This window comes from Lissotriton helveticus, chromosome 7 (assembly GCF_964261635.1).
Source record: "Lissotriton helveticus chromosome 7, aLisHel1.1, whole genome shotgun sequence".
NCBI lineage: Eukaryota > Metazoa > Chordata > Amphibia > Caudata > Salamandridae > Lissotriton > Lissotriton helveticus.
This window is the reverse complement of record NC_136068.1, coordinates 465,102,772-465,121,932: the sequence shown is the minus strand read 5'-3', so window position 1 is coordinate 465,121,932 and position 19,161 is coordinate 465,102,772. Positions and strand designations below refer to the sequence as shown.

The window sequence follows — 19,161 nt, the reverse complement described above, 5'->3', positions numbered from 1 at the left end:
AAACCTACTCACCCTAAAACCACTCACCCTAAACCACTCACCCTAAACCACTCACCCTAAACCACTCACCCTAACAACTCACCTAAACCACTCACCCTAAACCACTCACCCTAAACCACTCACCCTAAACCACTCACCCTAAACCACTCACCCTAAACCACTCACCCTAAACCACTCACCCTAAACCACTCACCCTAAACCACTCACCCTAAACCACTCACCCTAAACCACTCACCCTAAACCACTCACCCTAAACCACTCACCCTAAACCACTCACCCTAAACCACTCACCCTAAACCACTCACCCTAAACCACTCACCCTAAACCACTCACCCTAAACCACTCACCCTAAACCACTCACCCTAAACCACTCACCCTAAACCACTCACCCTAAACCACTCACCCTAAACCACTCACCCTAAACCACTCACCCTAAACCACTCACCCTAAACCACTCACCCTAACCACTCACCCTAAACCACTCACCCTAAACCACTCACCCTAAACCACTCACCCTAAACCACTCACCCTAAACCACTCACCCTAAACCACTCACCCTAAACCACTCACCCTAAACCACTCACCCTAAACCACTCACCCTAAACCACTCACCCTAAACCACTCACCCTAAACCACTCACCCTAAACCACTCACCCTAAACCACTCACCCTAAACCACTCACCCTAAACCACTCACCCTAAACCACTCACCCTAAACCACTCACCCTAAACACTCACCCTAAACCACTCACCCTAAACCACTCACCCTAAACCACTCACCCTAAACCACTCACCCTAAACCACTCACCCTAAACCACTCACCCTAAACCACTCACCCTAAACCACTCACCCTAAACCACTCACCCTAAACCACTCACCCTAAACCACTCACCCTAAACCACTCACCCTAAACCACTCACCCTAAACCACTCACCCTAAACCACTCACCCTAAACCACTCACCCTAAACCACTCACCCTAAACCACTCACCCTAAACCACTCACCCTAAACCACTCACCCTAAACCACTCACCCTAAACCACTCACCCTAAACCACTCACCCTAAACCACTCACCCTAAACCACTCACCCTAAACCACTCACCCTAAACCACTCACCCTAAACCACTCACCCTCACTCACCCTCACTCACCCTCACTCACCCTAAACCACTCACCCTAAACCACTCACCCTAAACCACTCACCCTAAACCACTCACCCTAAACCACTCACCCTAAACCACTCACCCTCACTCACCCTAAACCACTCACCCTCACTCACCCTAAACCACTCACCCTAAACCACTCACCCTCACTCACCCTAAACCACTCACCCTAAACCACTCACCCTCCTCACTCACCCTCCTCACTCACCCTCCTCACTCACCCTCACTCACCCTCACTCACCCTCACTCACCCTCCTCACTCACCCTCACTCACCCTCACTCACCCTCACAACACATATTGTGTTACAATAGGTGTCACATTTGCGAAAGATAAAACTATTGGCATTGTAAATAACAAAGCTATTTCGCTATTTTCAAAACAAGCACATAAATAAAAAATGTGTCCTTTACAATACCAATAGCTCAAACTTTCCTAATGCGAGACCTATTTCATTGCTGTGCTTCTCTCCCCTGCTGCACTCTCCTGCTCTCTAGAGATGTGGCCTAACGACCAGAGCTGCCATCTAAGTCACGTAAATACAAAACATGTTGCATTCCAAATGCTATAGGTGTCACATTCGCGAAAGTTATAACTATTGGCATTGTAAATGACAGCCATCAATTTAGAAATTTTAAAAACCAACACATAAATAAAATGTCATTTACAAGACTAATAACTCCAACTTTTCTAATGCGAGACCTATTGCATTTCCAATGCTTGTTTCTTGTGGGGACCCCTTTCTACATTTACCACTTAATCGCCCAGGTCCCCGCGACTGCATGGGTTAAAAAAAAACCTTTTGTAACGTAGGTATATTGCCAACTGCGTTCCACTTGCTGCTGTGGCTTCGCCCTCCGATTCCAGTAACTTGTCGACTCTACATGGAAGGGAAGGAGGACATCCCGCAGTGGCAATAGGTTCCCTGCCTTCTGGGCAACCGCAGTCATCATACCATTTTTTAAAAAGGGCCAGCGCGGGGATCCCTCTTGCTACAGACCCATTTCCCTCCTGGATTCTGCAGTGAAAACCCTGGGCAGGGTGTTACTCCACAAACTCAGGGAAGTTTTAGACCGTCGTGGTGTTTTATCTAACTTGCAATATGGGTTCAGAGAGAAGAGGGGCACCCTCGACCAGTGTCTAAACCTCCAGCTTTTAATTAGTAAATACACGGTGGCGAAGGACGGGTCTCCTTTTATGGACCTGTCCTCAGCCTTCGACCTGGTCAATCGGGCGAAGTTATGGTTGATTCTGCTGGAAATAGGCATTGACCCCCCTTTAGTAAGTTTCTTAGCTGCCCTACATCAGGACCTTTCTGCCTCAGTGAGGGTCACTCAGGAAGGGAGATGCACTAAGCACTTTAGGTCAGAGAGGGGGGTGAGGCTAGGCTATATCCTTGCCCCCCTCCTCTTTACCATCTATATTAATGACCTGGGAAACTTGAGGGTGGACGTTCCGCGTGTATGCGGACGATGCTGTCTTGCTGGCCCGTACCGGTGTGGGACTTAAGAGATTATTGGACTCTTTTGGAGCTTTCATGGATACATTAGTTCTTAAGGTGAACATTAGGAAGTCGCATTATATGGTAGTGGGGAAACACTGTAAAAAAACTCAAATCCAAGTCCTTTTTTTGCAACGGAGACGAGGTCTCGAGAGTTAACGTTTTCTGTTATTAGGTGTCCTCTTCGACGACAAAGGCACATGGGGCCCCCAAATGAAGCTCAAAAGCAACTCGGTTGCGAGGTCCACCTCAGCGCTGATGAGCTTTACAAAAAGACTGGGGCACGACCTATGGAGGCCCTCCTGAGAGTTTATAACTCTAAATGCTTGGCCATCGCTATGTATGGTGCCTCATTGTGGGGGTATGTCGCCCAGGACAAGATCCAAGTAGTAGAAAATAGGTTTCTGAGACATTTGCTTTCAGTTCCCCAATCCACTCCTACTTTTTCTATTCACGCAGAGGTTGGCCTGGGTTATGTTAGGGATAAATTGAATATGGCCCCACTGTTGTGTTGGGTGAAAACCTGGTTAAACCAGGAAATCACACTTAACCATGCGATTCTTAATGACATCATAGCTATGGATAATGCCAAAAGAATTCCCTGGCTTGAGTACGTTAGAGCGAAGTTCTCTCGTCTAGGGCGTCCCGAGATTTTTACATCTCCCACCCACATTACGAAGGAGGATGTATTGTGGATTAGGCACCATTTTTTTAGACAGGGCAAAACTGGATCGTGAGGAGAGGGAACTTACAAAAACCTGGGTTAGAGCGCATTTTATGCTTCTTTCTTCCCCCTCGCTGGAACCTTATTTAAGAATTGTTTCCAAACCTTATCATAGACTCTTATTGATTAGATTCAGGTTTAACCTGATCCACTACACCCTAGGCTTCTACCCAACCTGGGGGTAAACCTGAATCTAACAGGCCGTGTAATTGCGACTATTTCTCTCACCAAGACACACTGCATTTTATTATGTTTTGCGGGTTTTACTCTGATCGTCGAAAAAAATATCAGCTTCCAATTTTGAAAGATGCCGGCTTCTCACAAGATAGACCTGCCTTGTTATATCTACAGCTGTTAAGCAGTACCCGCATTATGTTTAGTGTGGCCAGTTTTCTGGTGGCAGCTGTGCGGCGTAGATTGACTGATTTTATATTGAGTGTTTTTATGACATGTGTTTTTAATACTGTGGGTGTATATTATGGTTGCTTGATTGTATAATTTATTGATGAAATTTGTGCCTTTATGATTTTAATTAATCGAATAAAGTGTTTCTGACTGACTGACATCCCGCACCTCCTAACTCTTTGCAGGTAGCTATTAAGGAAGCGTCAAGTATTACTTAGACTACTTTTTAACAGGAAAAACAGTCTTGCAGACAAGCAATGATAGAAAGTGTCTTTGGAGAGGCTGTCCAGCTGAGTTGCCGAGTGGTAAAAATCATGACTATCGTGTACACAAAGATAAAAGACAAATTAATCAACACACAACAGAGTGGCATGTCGAAACAACTTTAAAGGTGACCTCAAGTGGACGGGTCTCTAATTAGAAGTGCAGTAGGTGAGCCAACTTGGCTATAAATTAAATGTTGCTGCTAACATTGTTTTTTACTTGTACAAGATGGCTTGAAATCCCACTATTGCTACTTTTGAACAAAAAACACCCCTGTTTTGACTATATGCTGGGGACTAATATCCTGGTGACGCTATCTTTTTAAAATGTTAACCCATTTTTATCAACATTTTATGCAAAACTATATTAGTGTAAAATCGCAGGAAATTGACTCCTTTTCTTAGTCATTCTTTTTTTTAATGTAAATTATTGCAACGGTTTTAACTAATCCTGCAAATAAAGAAATCTAATTAATTCAAAGGAGCGTGGGCTGCAAGCCTTAGCCTCTAATGGGCTTATGGGAATGTTGCAATCAAACATTTATTGAAAAACAATTAACTTAAACAGAGCATATTATAGTACAAATGTTCAAACCAGTTGATTAATCCCTTTCAAGCCTGGATAGTGGAAACCCTTTCAGCCCAAACCAGCCAGCTAGCTTGCAGCCTACCAGGAACTCACCAGAATACACTAATGGTCATACAGCTCTAGGAAGAAGAGGATGGGAGATGCGGAAGATCGTTCACAATTTAGGCTGTTATACATGTGCACGATAACCTCCCCATAAATATTTAAGAGAAATGCCTCACAAAGCTTTTCAGGATTTGCCAAGTAATATTGTTCCTGCTTTCGAGCAGAGCCTAGAGGCAGTCCCGGATGTGGCAAGAGACCGGCCAGCTGGTACCCAACACATGGATAAAATGCTGGACTTTGATTACGAAGCACAGACTGTGGCTTGGCCTGTACGCTGTTAAAGCCAACTATCCTCAATACATGGGCAGCGTCCTGGCCTATGAACAGACACTTGGCAATAAAGACATGGATGACCAACTCTGAATAGTCCAGTGGCCAGGAAGTATCTGTCAGTTGTCCGAGGATGCTATAACTGGTGTATTTATAGTGTATGTAACGACAGACAAATGCTTGTGCAAAAATTGGATGGCACTCGTCATTAACCTCTGATGAATGAAAGTGTGAGTGGGCCTGCTAGGATTTAGACAGGCCACTATATGGTTTAACACAAATCCCTGAAGTTGATGCATTAGTCTACTCCGTCACCCAACGTCTGTTAGGCCGCCCTGTTCTTCATGAGCAGCCCACTTGGCTAATTGAAAGGCACCTTTCTTGTACACGATTGACTGTTGTGGAGACGCATAGCGAAGTAACCCCAGAAGTACTGGGTAGGATTAAGCGTGACGTGAGAAATGCATGCACAGCCCACGGATCACTTGCAAATATACTTGGAAAGGTGTGATGTAAATTAATTATTTGGCCTCTGTTTGCAAACTATATTCTTAGTTGTGGGCCCCAGAAGGCGAGGCCCACTTCTTGTTGCTATACACTGCCGGGGCGACCTGACCTACAAATTACTCTTGTACACTCAATGAAATGTGGGGGTGGGAATAAAAACATTTTCTAGAACTGCTAAAGACAAACGGTCACAACCAACACACCAGAATGCAATGCAATCTTGTCTCGCCTTTGGGACATTATATGTATTTAGCTATGCAGCCCATCAGCCTGGGTGCTGAAACCTCTACTGTTATTTAACTTGGTGGAAAGTAAGCACCAAACTGCTTGACATGCCAGGAATGGGAACACATGGAGAGAAATATTGCCTTTCAGTGGGAAATGGTATAGTCCACAGCTCTGTTTTTATTATAAAATCAGGGCTTTCGGTGGCCACATCACTAACAAGCATTTATGATGCAACGGTTTCGCCTTCGGAAAAGTTAGAGCTTTTGGCATTGTAAATGGCAAACTTTTTATTTATGTGTTAGTTTTGAAAACAGATAAATAAATGGCATTGTCATTTACAATACCTCACAATTTTGAACTTAAATGTTGGTCTATTAAGAAAGACAGCCGTTCCACTAATGCAAAAATGTAATTACAAAGAGGCGTTGGGATTTTAATATCAGTCCCCAAACCCTTTATAGTGTGTACATACTGCTGGAGAACAATAGTTACATCTAAAGTTTAGAGACAAAATTACTACATTAAGGCGCCTAATTCTAGCTCTACGCCTTAATTCCTTACAGATTAGAGTTCTGGAGTGCCTTTGCAAACATTTGTCACTGAAAATAGCCAAAGTTGTCGATGCAGGGGTGAACCAGTAGAGAGTATAGACGGGCAAGCAGGAGGCAAAAGCTAGTGCTTCCGAGCAAGTAAGGTGACATTAAAGGATGCAGGAATCCGGAACGCTCATTTAATTATTTTATTAACAATCAATAACAGAAAATACATCAACAGCAGTATAAAGAAATAAACAGTAATCGTAGCAGAAAACCGAGGTCACTTGCTTGAAAAGGTGCAATAGGGTTTATAGGATCGAAGGGGGACAGAACGGGATCAGTATACAATACAATGTACAAACAAAACAAAGTGCCACAAGTGAGGATGGGCTATTAGAGGCAAGATTGGTCTTTTTTAAAAACACTCAAGTGTAGAGCAGTACACGGTTACAAAAGAGTCTGTCTAACCAAGAGTGGCAGACTGCGATTTAGGATAATTTACAAGCATCCACGTGACATCAGAGTAACTGGGGCAATTTTTAGAATCCTACAGGTGCCGCTAACACCTTAGGTACATAATCCACCCTGCTCCTTGTACAAGACTAGATATTCACTGGTCCAATGTTATTCAAACAATGTGCAACAATGTGCTAACGATGATGTTTTTTGCAGAACGCAGTTTAAAGTTCCAAGCCTCTTATTTATTACAGAACCGAACTTTCAGGTGACAGTTTAATGCATTCTATGTATTGTTGTCTTGGGTGGCTTCCAGTGAACTAATTGGACTATTACACCAGATAGCAGCTATCTGAAGCTTAAAAACCCATTTCTGAAAACAGTGACCGTCATGATATTGTGCGAGTTGGCCACCCTAACAAGGAGACACTATATATCTAAAAATCGCATACTAGTAAACCGCTGAACCTACGCATCTGATACTCTTGTCTATATCTGTTAAAATCTTCAATTAAATAATGGTATTCACACTATCACATGCACATTTGCTCTTGCTATAAATAATAAGCGTTGGACAAATATACCAAACTATCAGGCACCATTGATTCCACCTTTATGACACCATTACACAGATTCTATTAAATAAAAGAAACCACACTACCAATGACAAGCGCGGGGGCAAGGAAACTCGCAAGTGTGCAGCGTGAATCTTTCTGGATTCACTATGCTGTGCATTATTCCGCGGTCTTGTGGTTGGGTCCGGATTCGTAGTCTTTTCTTTGTTTTTTTTGGTTGTTTTTTTTCCGTAGCCCAGGTGGGCATCGGCGTCACACCTCCTGGGTGTATTTCCGGTGACGTTGACATGCTTCCTGCGGAAGCTCCCACTCTTGGGCGCCATCTTCAGATTCTTTTTTTCCGCAGTCGGGTCTGGATCGTTCCCGTTTGGGCTCCAGACATTTTTGGAGAAAGAAGAAAGGAAAATACAGAAATCACGAAGGAAAGTCATCTGAAGACTCCAGGGGACTTCATCGACGAGGAGTCGGCAAAGGAAAAGGCGAATTCATCGAGATCCTCGACGACGGTAGACGAACACGCGACCAGGGAGGCCCTGAGCGCTCGATGATGGACAACACGCTGTTCAAGTTCTGCCGTAACTGCCACCACAAGTACGCGCAGAAGGACCAGCACCCGGTATGCAACCTTTGTCTACCGGTGAACCACGAAAGTGAGGACTGCAACGCCTGCTCCGCCTTCACCCCGAAGACCCTTCGTGTGAGAGAGAGACAGAGGGTAGCGCATGCCACCCTGCAGGGGGAAGGCCCCGACTCCGTCCCTCTACGATCTGGGGATGTCGGAAGAGGACAACGCTGCCGCCGAAGACGACAGCTACACGGTCGTAGAGACCGATTACACGAAGACTTCTGATAAGGTAGGAGACTCTCCGGCCCCCGAGAGACTCTGAGTCTCGAAAAAACGAGGGCAAGGCCCCGAAAACGCTGAAGCACCAGGCGTCCGCGAGTACTCTGAGAAGGAGTCCCCGGCGCCGAGAGCTGTTGAACAGCAGAAGTCGTCGAAAATCGTCCCCGAAAAGGATCGATTGACGCCGAGGGAAAAGGACCCTAAACTACCGACGACGACCAGAGACCCAAAATCCGGTTCGACGTCAAACTTCGGCACCGAAAGGCACGGCGCCGAGCCAACTGCCGAAAAGAGCGGCCGAACCATCCGACGCGGAACACGCGGCCGAGATGGAGAAAAAGAGAAGGCGCCTCGAGGCCGAAATGGAAAACATCGTGCAGCGGAAGAAAGAATTTGACGCAAAGATGAAATCTTTCACGATCCCTCACAAGACCAAACCACCGGTGGTGGAGGTGGTCGAGGAGGAAGACGAGGTCACCGAAGAACAAGACCCGGACGTCGAGGTGGTCGACGACCAGGAAGAGTACGAGAATCCCTACGATAGTTACAACTATAGGGAGGAAGAGGACAGCAGGATGGACGCAGAGTCGGCCCCCTCTGACCTACAGGAGGTGGATTACCTGGATGTCGATACCGACAGCCCGGAGGAGGCGGTCGACACGTATCCCTCGAGGCCCTCGCCGCCGGACGACATCGGGGCGTACAACTCGGTAAAAAGGTCTGCCGCAGCGGCATTCAAGCTCAAGCTCGACGAAGAGAAGCAGAAAGCAGACTTCCTTCTAGAGACATTGCTCCCAACACAAAAAAAGAGCCAGTACCTGCCAATGCTCGACAGCGTCTTGGCCCAGGGGAGGGAAGCATTCAGGGAGCCCGCAACATGCAAGGCAGTAACTCCCAGAACAGAGAAAAAATACAAACATTCCTCAAAAGACCCACCCTACATTCAGGGGATGGTTTCCGCAGACTCCATTATCACGGCCACAGCAAGGAAGAGGGCTAACGTACCCACTACCTCTGGACCACCACCGGATAAGGAGAGCAAAAGGATGGATCTGGTGGGCAGAAGGATCGAACGAAATGCCGCAACCCACTGGTGCATGGCTAACTCCAACGCCCTGATAAACAGGCACATGTACCAGATCATGGAGGAGCTGGGGCAGTTGGTGAAGGACCTGCCCCAGGATGCCAGGCAGAAGGCGGAAAAACTGGTTGAAGAAGGGAAGAACGCGGCAAATTCTTGCCTTAAGACGGCCCTGGATGGAGCAGACCCCTCCAGCAGGCTCGTGATGATGGGTGTCACTGAAAGAAGACACGCCTGGCTAAGGATCTCAGGTTTCAAACCAGAGGTGCAACACAGCATCCTGAACACACCGTTCAACGGCGACACGCTTTTCAGGACAACAGTTGATGAGAAGCTCAGCCAACTGAAGAAGGATAACGAAACAGCAAGGTCCATGGGAGCTTTGCAGTTCAGAGGCGGCAAAAGAGGCACACCGTCACGGAGGCCTGGCGGGAGAGGTGGAAACCAGCCAGGTACATCACACCAGGCTTTCCAACAAACGCACCAGACAGACTCGCAGGCCCAGCAGGGTCTGCAGAAGCAGTCCTTGCAATACCAACAAAGAGGCCAGTCCTTTCGAGGGAGAGGAAATGGACGTGGCCAGAATAGAAGAGGGGGACAGCAGCCCGCTTCTAAGTGACTTCAAGAAAATCCGTGTGCCCACCCACAGAAAAGATCCCAGGGGGCAGCACGTACAGAGGGATCAAGACAAGCTAGACACCTACGACCACATAACACCAGTGGGAGGAAGGTTAAGATTTTACCTTCAGGAATGGAGAAAAATCACATCAGACAAATGGATCCTCATCGTCCAATTCGGTTACTGCATAGAGTTGGAGGGGAGGCCAATAAGCAGAAAACCAAAGAGAAAACAACTAGCAAGCAAACAGCTAGAGTGTCTTCAGGAAGAGGCAAAGGAACTCCTGCGGAAGCAGGCCATAGAACGGGTACCCTTCAAGGAAAGAAACACAGGAATATACTCAACGTACTTCCTGGTGCCAAAGGTAGACGAGACAATGAGACCCATTCTGGACCTAAGGTTCCTGAACAAATTCATAAGAACTCAAAAATTCAAAATGACCTCCCTGCAAGAGGTGCTCCCGCAATTGCAGATCGGGGACTTCATGGTCACAATAGACCTCAAAGACGCCTACCTGCACATCCCAATGAACAGAAAGCACAAGCATATGCTCAGGTTCACCATCGGAGAAAGCCACTACCAGTTCACGACACTAGCCTTCGGGCTAAAATCAGCACCATGGGTCTTCACAAAGTGCCTCGCAGCAGTCGCAGCGCACCTACGAAGGCAAGGATTACACGTATACCCTTACCTGGACGACTGGCTGGTAAAAGCAAATTCATACCAGAAATGCAAGCAGCACGCACATACAGTGACGAGCACGCTCATAAGCCTGGGGTTCTCCATCCATTGGAGGAAATCATCAATGGAGCCGGAACAAGTGAAGATCTTCTTGGGAGCACAGATCAACACCTTACAAGGCAAGGTGTTCCCCAGCGAGAAGAGGGCGAGGGCGCTGGTGAAGGAAACTCGCCTCTACCAGAAGGGACAAGCTCGAACAGTGAGGACTGCGAGCAAGATCATGGGGATGATGGCATCATGCATCCACCTGGTACCGAATGTACGTCTCCACATGAGACCCATTCAAGAATGGCTACAGGAGCAATGGTCACAAGCTACAGGCAGTTGGGAGGATATAGTGGTTGTGACGCACGCAGTACAGAAGGAGATGACATGGTGGACCATGGAGAACATAACAAGGGGAAAGCCTCTTACACCCCCAACGCCAACAGTGACCATCACCACAGACGCATCCCTGAAGGGATGGGGCGCTCACATGGAGGAGCTCAAGGTGAGGGGACTGTGGACGCCATCAGATGCGACAAGGCACATCAATTACCTAGAATTGAAGACAATCTTCCTTGCACTGAAAGCTTTCCAAACAAGACTGTACAAACACAAGGTGCTGCTACAGACAGACAACACCACCGCGATGTTCTACATCAACAAGCAGGGGGGCACACAGTCAGCCCCGCTTTCAACGCTGGCGCAGGAGATATGGAGATGGGCCATCCCTCTAAAAATAGACCTGCTAGCCATACACCTACCAGGGAAGGACAACATACAGGCAGACTGGCTCAGCAGACGGACATCGGCATCCCACGAGTGGGAGCTCAATGCTCAAGAGACAAGGTGGCTGTTCGACAGATGGGGAACACCATCAGTGGACCTGTTTGCCACACGCCGGAATGCAAAATGCCAAAACTTCGCATCCAGACAGCCCGAGGAGGGGTCACTGGGGAATGCCCTATGGATAGATTGGTCCGGGACATTTGCTTACGCCTTTCCCCCGATACCACTGATGCACAGAGTGCTGAGCAAGTGCAGAGCGAGCAACATGACCCTGATACTGGTGGCGCCACAATGGGCCAGGCAGACATGGTATTCGCACATCATGGAGATGACACAGTGTGCACCACACACATTCGGCAGGAGGAAAGACCTACTCTCCATGCAGAACGGAGAGGTGCTACACCCAGAGCCAGAGAGCCTGAGCCTAGTAGCGTGGCTCCTGAGGACATAGTTTGCACATTTGAGATTACCGGAAAGCACCCTGAGGGTCCTTCGGGAGGCACGAAGGCCCAGCACTCGGAAGTGCTACATTGCGAAATGGAAAAGATTCACAATGTGGTGCAGGAAAGAAAGACTTCACAATAAAATGAAGAAGGACTCCACAGTGCTAAAGTACCTGACACACTTGCTGGAGAAGAACCTTAGCTCATCCTCATTAAGAGTTCACTTGGCAGCGATAGTCGCCTACACAAGGGGAGAAACGTGCAGGAGTTTCTTCACATCACAGGTGGTGAAGAGATTCCTAGAAGGAGTGAAAAGGATCGCACCACCCAAGCGGGTGCCGCCACCTGCATGGAACTTAAACATAGTCCTAACGGAACTCATGAAGGAACCCTTTGAACCACTTCACAAGGCCTCCCTAAAGATGTTAACTATGAAAACAGCTTTCCTGGTTGCAATAACGTCCTTACGAAGAGTAAGCGAACTTCAGGCGCTGACGCTACAAGAACCCTACATACAAATACACAATGATAGGGTTGTGATGAGGACTGACCCACACTTCATGCCGAAGGTGGTATCCAAATTCCACATGAACCAGTCTATACAGATACCGAGTTTTTTCCAAAAAACCAACAACTAGCGCAGAGCGAGCCCTGCACACCCTGGACGCCAGAAGGGCAGTCATGCACTACATTGAGAGAACGAAGGGACACAGGAAAACAAAACAGTTCTTTGTGTCATTCGCAAACAGTTTCATGGGAAAGGCAGTAACAAAAATGACTATTGCACGATGGATCGCACAGACAATTCAACTCTGCCACAAACGTGCAGGACAAGAGCTAGCAGAGGGGACACGTGCCCACTCCACTAGGAAAAAGGGTGCTACAATAGCTTTCCTGGCTAACACACCTATACAGGACATATGCCTGGCGGCAACATGGGCTTCGGTGCACACGTTCACGAAGCACTACTGTGTGGATATACAGATGAACAAGGAAGCACAAGTCGGACAGAAGGTGCTCCAGCACATATTCAATAGCCAACGCTCATCTTCCACCCAACTGCCACAGAGATGAGAAACCGCTACAAAATCTATGCACAGCATAGTGAATCCAGAAAGATTCATGCTGCAAAACGAATAGTTTTCTCACCTGTCGGTGTAGTTTTGCAGCTTGAAGATCTTTCTGGATTCACTAGCGAACCCACCCACCTCCGCCAGAAAGATGAGGCTGGAGAGAAAAGAGGTGGATTAAAAAAAAGGACTTTGAAAGTACAAAGTGGTAAAATATCACCTACATGGGACAGTGCCATTACTTCGGAAACTAAAGAAACACGGAAAAAAAGAATACGAAGATGGCGCCCAAGAGTGGGAGCTTCCGCAGGAAGCATGCTGACGTCACCGGAAATACACCCAGGAGGTGTGACGCTAATGCCCACCTGGGCTACGAAAAAAAACCAAAGAAAAGACTAAGAATCCGGACCCAACCACAAGACCGCGGAATAATGCACAGCATAGTGAATCCAGAAAGATCTTCAAGCTGCAAAACTACACCGACAGGTAAGAAAACTATTCTTTACCATACATAAAGTAAAGAACCCAAGCATGTTTACGGAAGGCATCCGTTCCACCCTGTATTCCTCCTTATAAATGCAAATGTCACTGCCTATTACCTACACTACCAGACAGTTTAATTGCTCCCTCCCCTCCCGCACCCCGCCCCTCAACATGACATTTACCCCCATTCTAGTTTGCTGACACGTCTCATTTACTGTCACCGCCAACCTCTATTCTACTTTTGTCCGCCCGGTAGCAGCAGTCTCTGGCTCACATGTGCTGTCCCGGCCGGAGGTGGGAGGCTAGTTCCTCACACTGATCACGATTTCCGCAAAATTTCCTCCCCCTCCCTGCATAAGATGTCGACCAGCACCTGTCACCTGTATGCCGGAAGTGACAGTGGTAACGATAGAGGACTTCCGATGTCAGGTGTACAATACCATGGATAGCAGCTATGGAAACAATCTCTCACTAACTAGTGTGAAAGGTCGAAAGAAAAGACAGACAACAGTGCGATAAAATTACGGTCATCTTGAACGTAAATAGGCATCTCTATGTTGAGGTGAACTCCTGATGTGTTTTAAAAAATATGTATATAATATTTTCTGAAAAGTATAATAATTATAAGGAATTTCTTTTCTTACCCTATGTCATTGAATTATGTGAATTTAACGAGGACGTAAATGCAAATTCAAATGTCACTCGTGAAAGGGATGGAACTATGAATACGCTAGCGCTCCATTTTTCAATCCCACCGGCGGTGTGATGTTCGCGCCGCGGGTCACGCACAGCTGTCTGCTCCTCGCCACGCAAGTACAGACGGCTTTAGTGGAAATAAACAGTCATTTATTTGAAACAATTGTAAAATACTTTATGGAAACCAGCGGTGTAATGCATTCAAATAAATGCCAAGGCGTGCTGATGGAGAGCTGAGCTGGGGCGTTAAATCGCCCTGCTTAGGAATTCAGCGGCTGCGAGCAGACAGTAAATCCGCGGTGGCACTATCCGGCAGCGGCAGCGATTTGTGACGCCGGCTCTCCGGCGCTACAGCACCCTCTTACCCACTGTGCCTCGCGGCCCCCATACCCACCGCGCCTCTGCAGCCCGATGTATGTATGCGACACGGGGCGATGGAGCGGCGGCCGCTCCCGTTTTTCTTCATCCTCGGTCACTACAACGTAACCTTCTCTTACAGCAGTCACTGGAACGTTACAAAAAATAAACTGGAGACTTAACAAGTAAGCTACTGCCCGGCCGCCATCTTCTGAGAAATGAGCAAAACAAACCTGTAAAAAAAAAAAAACACACCGCCCACCGCCGCATGACGATCGCAAAGGTGAGTAAAAATCGCCGGAATGCCCACAAATCTGCTACGGCAATGACGGACAGATCTCTCTTCCAATGGCTAGCCTCCATTTATGGAGCTAGCCAATGGAAGAGCAGGCGGGACAAAGCCCCCGTACTGTTTTAACATAAGATTTCGCCTGCGCGAATGCTGCTGCGCAGCGGACGCCAGGCGAAACCTAAAAATGCAAGATTTGAAAAAAATATTGTTTATGGGTGCTTGTGGAAGACCATTTCTATGGACAGGAATCTAGAGAATTCTAAAGTGATTCTGGTATTTTACTGACCTCTGCTGGTCGTTTCCATCAAGAAAGTTTATTGAAGGCAGTTGCCAGAAAAATGTAAACAAAAAAGAAAGTACTTCAGCAGAAAGCAATTCTGGTGTTTTACTGACCTCTACTGGTCCTTTTGTATTAAGACAGTTAAATAGAGGCAGTTGAACAGAAAAAAGTCCCTTAGCGGAAGCAGACCAGTCCTAGAACTAATCTCCAGAGCTCACAAAGTACTAATATATAAGTATATACTAGAGGTCTTGAATACTCGACCTAACAAACACACAGCCATAGCTGAGGTCTATTACTAAGCAACAGGGAAACCAACCAATGGCCATTTCCACAGGCTGATAATTAATATCCAATTTACATGAAAAAGAAGAGCTCTAATAAGCGTGCTGGGGGGTGGACATGTAGTGTTGTGGGAGGGAGACTGGGTGGGTAGAGCGGCCACAGCCAATCAGTGAGCCCTTTGCCAGTGTCCCCGGCCTGCAAGCTGCCAACTCATGAGCTGGGGATCCGTGTTCGAGCCTCTGTCGGCTCAATATTTTGTAAATACCTGTACAGTTTTGTCAATCACTTATTGACCCCCTCCGCCCGTGCTATATAAATGTACATATGGAATTAAAAAAAAAAACGCAATCACAGCTAACAAAGGGACATATGTATTTTTTTTGTTAACAAGCAGAGATCTTGCAGGGGTGGTGGGGATACACATGTATTGTGAGTAGGGTGAGGGGATGGGGAGAGAAGGCAAAGGGAGATTAAGGATTATTATTTGAATGGGGCTGTCACATGGTCAGCGCCCGACTCCCATTGATTGCTGGCCTCATGTGAGGTTTGCCATAGCACAGTGGACATGCTGCTTACCATTTTTCCTCAGCAAGGATACCTCTAGCGGCTGTGTTAAATCACAGACTTAAAAGGCACTGCCTGCTGTGCGAGTCCGCATGTGCAAAGGTGGGACCAAGTCCTGGACTGTAACCATGCCAGGGCAAGCTGTTTCGTCATTGGAGTAGGGAAGACTAAGACAAAGTTGCTTGTACAAGCATGTATTTCGTGTTGAGGTCATGTCTTTTAGGAAATACAGAAAACTGGAGCTACTTTTATAGATTAAAGGGAAATTCCCAAATCGCCTTACGGTTAGCTGTGCAGATTTTAAAAGGAGGGACTGAGGATTGTATGCTCAATGTACAATATTGAACAAAATTACGTTTGGCAAGCTGCGCCAGAAAAAGAAAGGTGTGGTTCGGGAGGGAGATCCGAGAAATTGGGGTTCTGCAGCTGAGAAAAGACACAAGAATGAAAGTAAAACCAGTGTAGTGCTCGTGAAACGAGCAGCGTGCTGATAAAGTATGTTCACGGTTATTTAATAAACAAGCGGGGGTGCACAGAAAAGAACAGGGCCCGGAAAGCATAAAGTGGGCCTAAAACAGCAGGTAGGGGAAAGTCCTTTAAGAAAATAGTGCTTAAAATAAAATCAGCAGAGCAACAACACAAGTAAAAGGTCCAAACCTCATGGGAGGTTACAAAGGCAGACAAGGTGGTACTAAGGAGAGACTTTGAATCCGATTCACAAATTAAAAGCAACCATTAAGAAAGGACATTAATAGGAGCCAATTGAAAAGTTGGACCGAAAATGGGAGGCGCTTCAAGTCCTTACTCAATACAGCATGCCTAGCAGAGCAGCCCATGTGCTGCCAAAGCTCGACCTAAACATGATTAACAAGTTTCCGGACCCAAGCACTAGATGGAAGAATAATGCCCAGAATGAAAATCCAAACCAGAAAATTCTTCAAGCTAGTAAACTACTTCTACAATTAAGTAACATTTGGTTGCTAGTTGAGTGCTTGCTTCGTTACTGTTCTATTTCTGTGGCGGATTGCGATTCCTGTACAACGGATGTACAGCATGATTGAAAAGGATTTGGGCGTCTGATTACTTTTCTAAGCCTGTTTTTCTTCTCTTGTCTTTTTTCCCTTCTCAGGTGGACAGTGAGGAGTTTTCCAAGTCGAGCACTGCCGGCCAGAAGGCAAAAAAGCGCAGCCGCAGTTCCAGCTGTTCCAGCGAGGAAGGCAGGGCGAGTAAGCATGATGCCGGTGAGTGATCATTTGGGAGAACCCACAGCCCTTTCCTGCAATCCTACACATCAAAATCTGTGAATGCTGCTTTCAGGCTTATGCGCTCTCTCTCTGCTATTCCACTGAACGTTATGGATGTTTGTTGCCTGTTGGACCAGCTCGCACAGCCTCCAGTCCAGATGTCTGCACCTCTCCAGTTGTACAGTTTTAGCCTGATATTGACCAGATTCCCGATCAAAATTTGCCAACTTTTTATTATTAAATATAGCTTATTTATTTTACTGAAGGTAGCATGAAGAAAACAAAATAATGAACTTTACCTCTAGACCTGGACTATTTTGGGACACGATATGGCATCTAGATAAGATAAAACAGCCACAGTTTGACATTTTTTCTTGGATTTTACTTGTCCTCAACTGATTTAAAAGTTCCATCTATGCTGCATCCTTTTTTCAGCTCTCTTTGATATTGCAGAAACCTTTCTCAGTCAGCTTATCAAGCTCTTCCATTCTTCATAAAATTGGTTTTAAGACCAGCAAGACCTTCAGCCTTCATATCTGTTTCTGAACCCGACAGATTCAACACTTTTACCTCTGCAATCTCATCAGATTCACCGACATAACCTATTTGCTTTCCATTATACTAGGTGCTTTTGGTCTTCTCCTCTTGCATATGGATAGCACCCATTTAGGAAATGAGTCACCAAAGATATCAAGGTGTTTTGGAAATAGGGAAGAAGAGGTGGGTAAAAGAGTTAACCCCATTCCTATCTCAAAGGAAGTTTGAATCGGGTCTGGGACGATGGGTGTTCTGCTGCTGTCGGGGGAGGGAGAATGGAGGGGGGTCATTAATCCACAGTTGGACTAACTCACAAGAGTCAGTAAAAGCTTGGTGTACGTTCCTGCCAAACACCTTGCATGAAGCCGGTGACTGTACAGGAAGACCTCCGCTTCTGAAATTTCAGGTCTCAAAATGAGTACTGATACAGTCTGCTCTAATTAATTTTTGCTTTTTGACCCACAGAACTCGCCAGAGCCTCTAAGGTCCATTCCAGAAGGCTTCATTGTAGTAGATCCTGTCCCATTCAACATACCTCAAAGAATCATCCTGTGAATCTGTTCTATTACTTTGGTATGATGAAAACTGCCAATGCAGCAAAATCCCAGACTTTTGAGCACCCTGTCCTTGATGATACAAACACTCAATCTCGTCTCATTCTGAAGACTACAGATCTAGCATTGATATTAAAGCCTGAGCTGCAGTCTTAGGCTAGGGAATTGTTTTTAAGGAACCTATCTGCAATTCTAGAATTACAAGACAGCTACCCAAATTACTCCTTGACCAAGATCTGTTAAAGTCTGATGGTTGGGCTGGGAAATAACTCATATTTTATATCGCTGAAGTGTCCACCAGTGTTTCTGTAGGACAACCTTCTTGAGCTTGTGGCATATTGATTATTCAGTATGATTAACTACCATGATAGCCTGCGGAATAGACGATGGGTGAGTCAGGACTAGAGTCCAAGGATGGACAATAAGCACATCATCTCTCATGCGACCTTCCAGTGTCCCCCCACCTGCGCAAGCACAACACAAGACCCAGCCAGAATATGGCAGTTAGGCGGCCCCCATCATGTCTCTAGACATAAGTTAGTGTACCCCAGTTATATCTCCTCAGTTCTCCAGTTTGAATCATTAACTGCATATAGCACCAATTATAACAGGGCTGATAATGGATCGCCCGACTACTTTGCATGGACTTAGACCCCGCCCCACATATTTATCTGTCACAACATTATCATTTCCAATACTGTTCGGTGGGACATGCACTAAGATGTAATTCTACTGCATTCCAACATGTATTACTAATGAATGTTATATTCCATTCATAATTGCTACTACTGTACTGTTTTGTTCCCCTTGGGGGATGATTTGTGTGCCTTAAAAATGAGTTTAATAATAATAAATAAAAAATGGCAAAAACGATCTTGTGAAAAAAACATTTTTAAATTAAAAAGAAAAAAACCTACCATGTTAGCCTATGGAATTAACAGTGCTCATTGATTTTCATGGTATGTGCCAAATCGCTCAGTGG

At 46.2% G+C, this 19,161-nt stretch overlaps 1 protein-coding gene across 7 annotated transcripts in view; it reads left to right on the top strand.

Annotated features, from left to right (window-relative positions):
* The window catches only part of LOC144768620 (uncharacterized), a 154,024-nt gene that overhangs the window by 61,101 nt on the left and 73,762 nt on the right, over positions 1-19,161 (top strand). For 6 of the 7 annotated variants that reach the window (XM_078652426.1, XM_078652424.1, XM_078652423.1 and 3 more), the window contains one exon: positions 16,974-17,085. Coding sequence is in view for 3 of the 7 variants with exons in the window: in XM_078652424.1 (XP_078508550.1) it covers positions 16,974-17,085 (112 nt within the window). In the remaining 4 variants the exon portion in view is untranslated. Of the gene's footprint in view, positions 1-4,061; positions 4,222-16,973; positions 17,086-19,161 lie in introns of those variants that run through there. The other variant, XM_078652427.1, reaches the window with a different exon arrangement.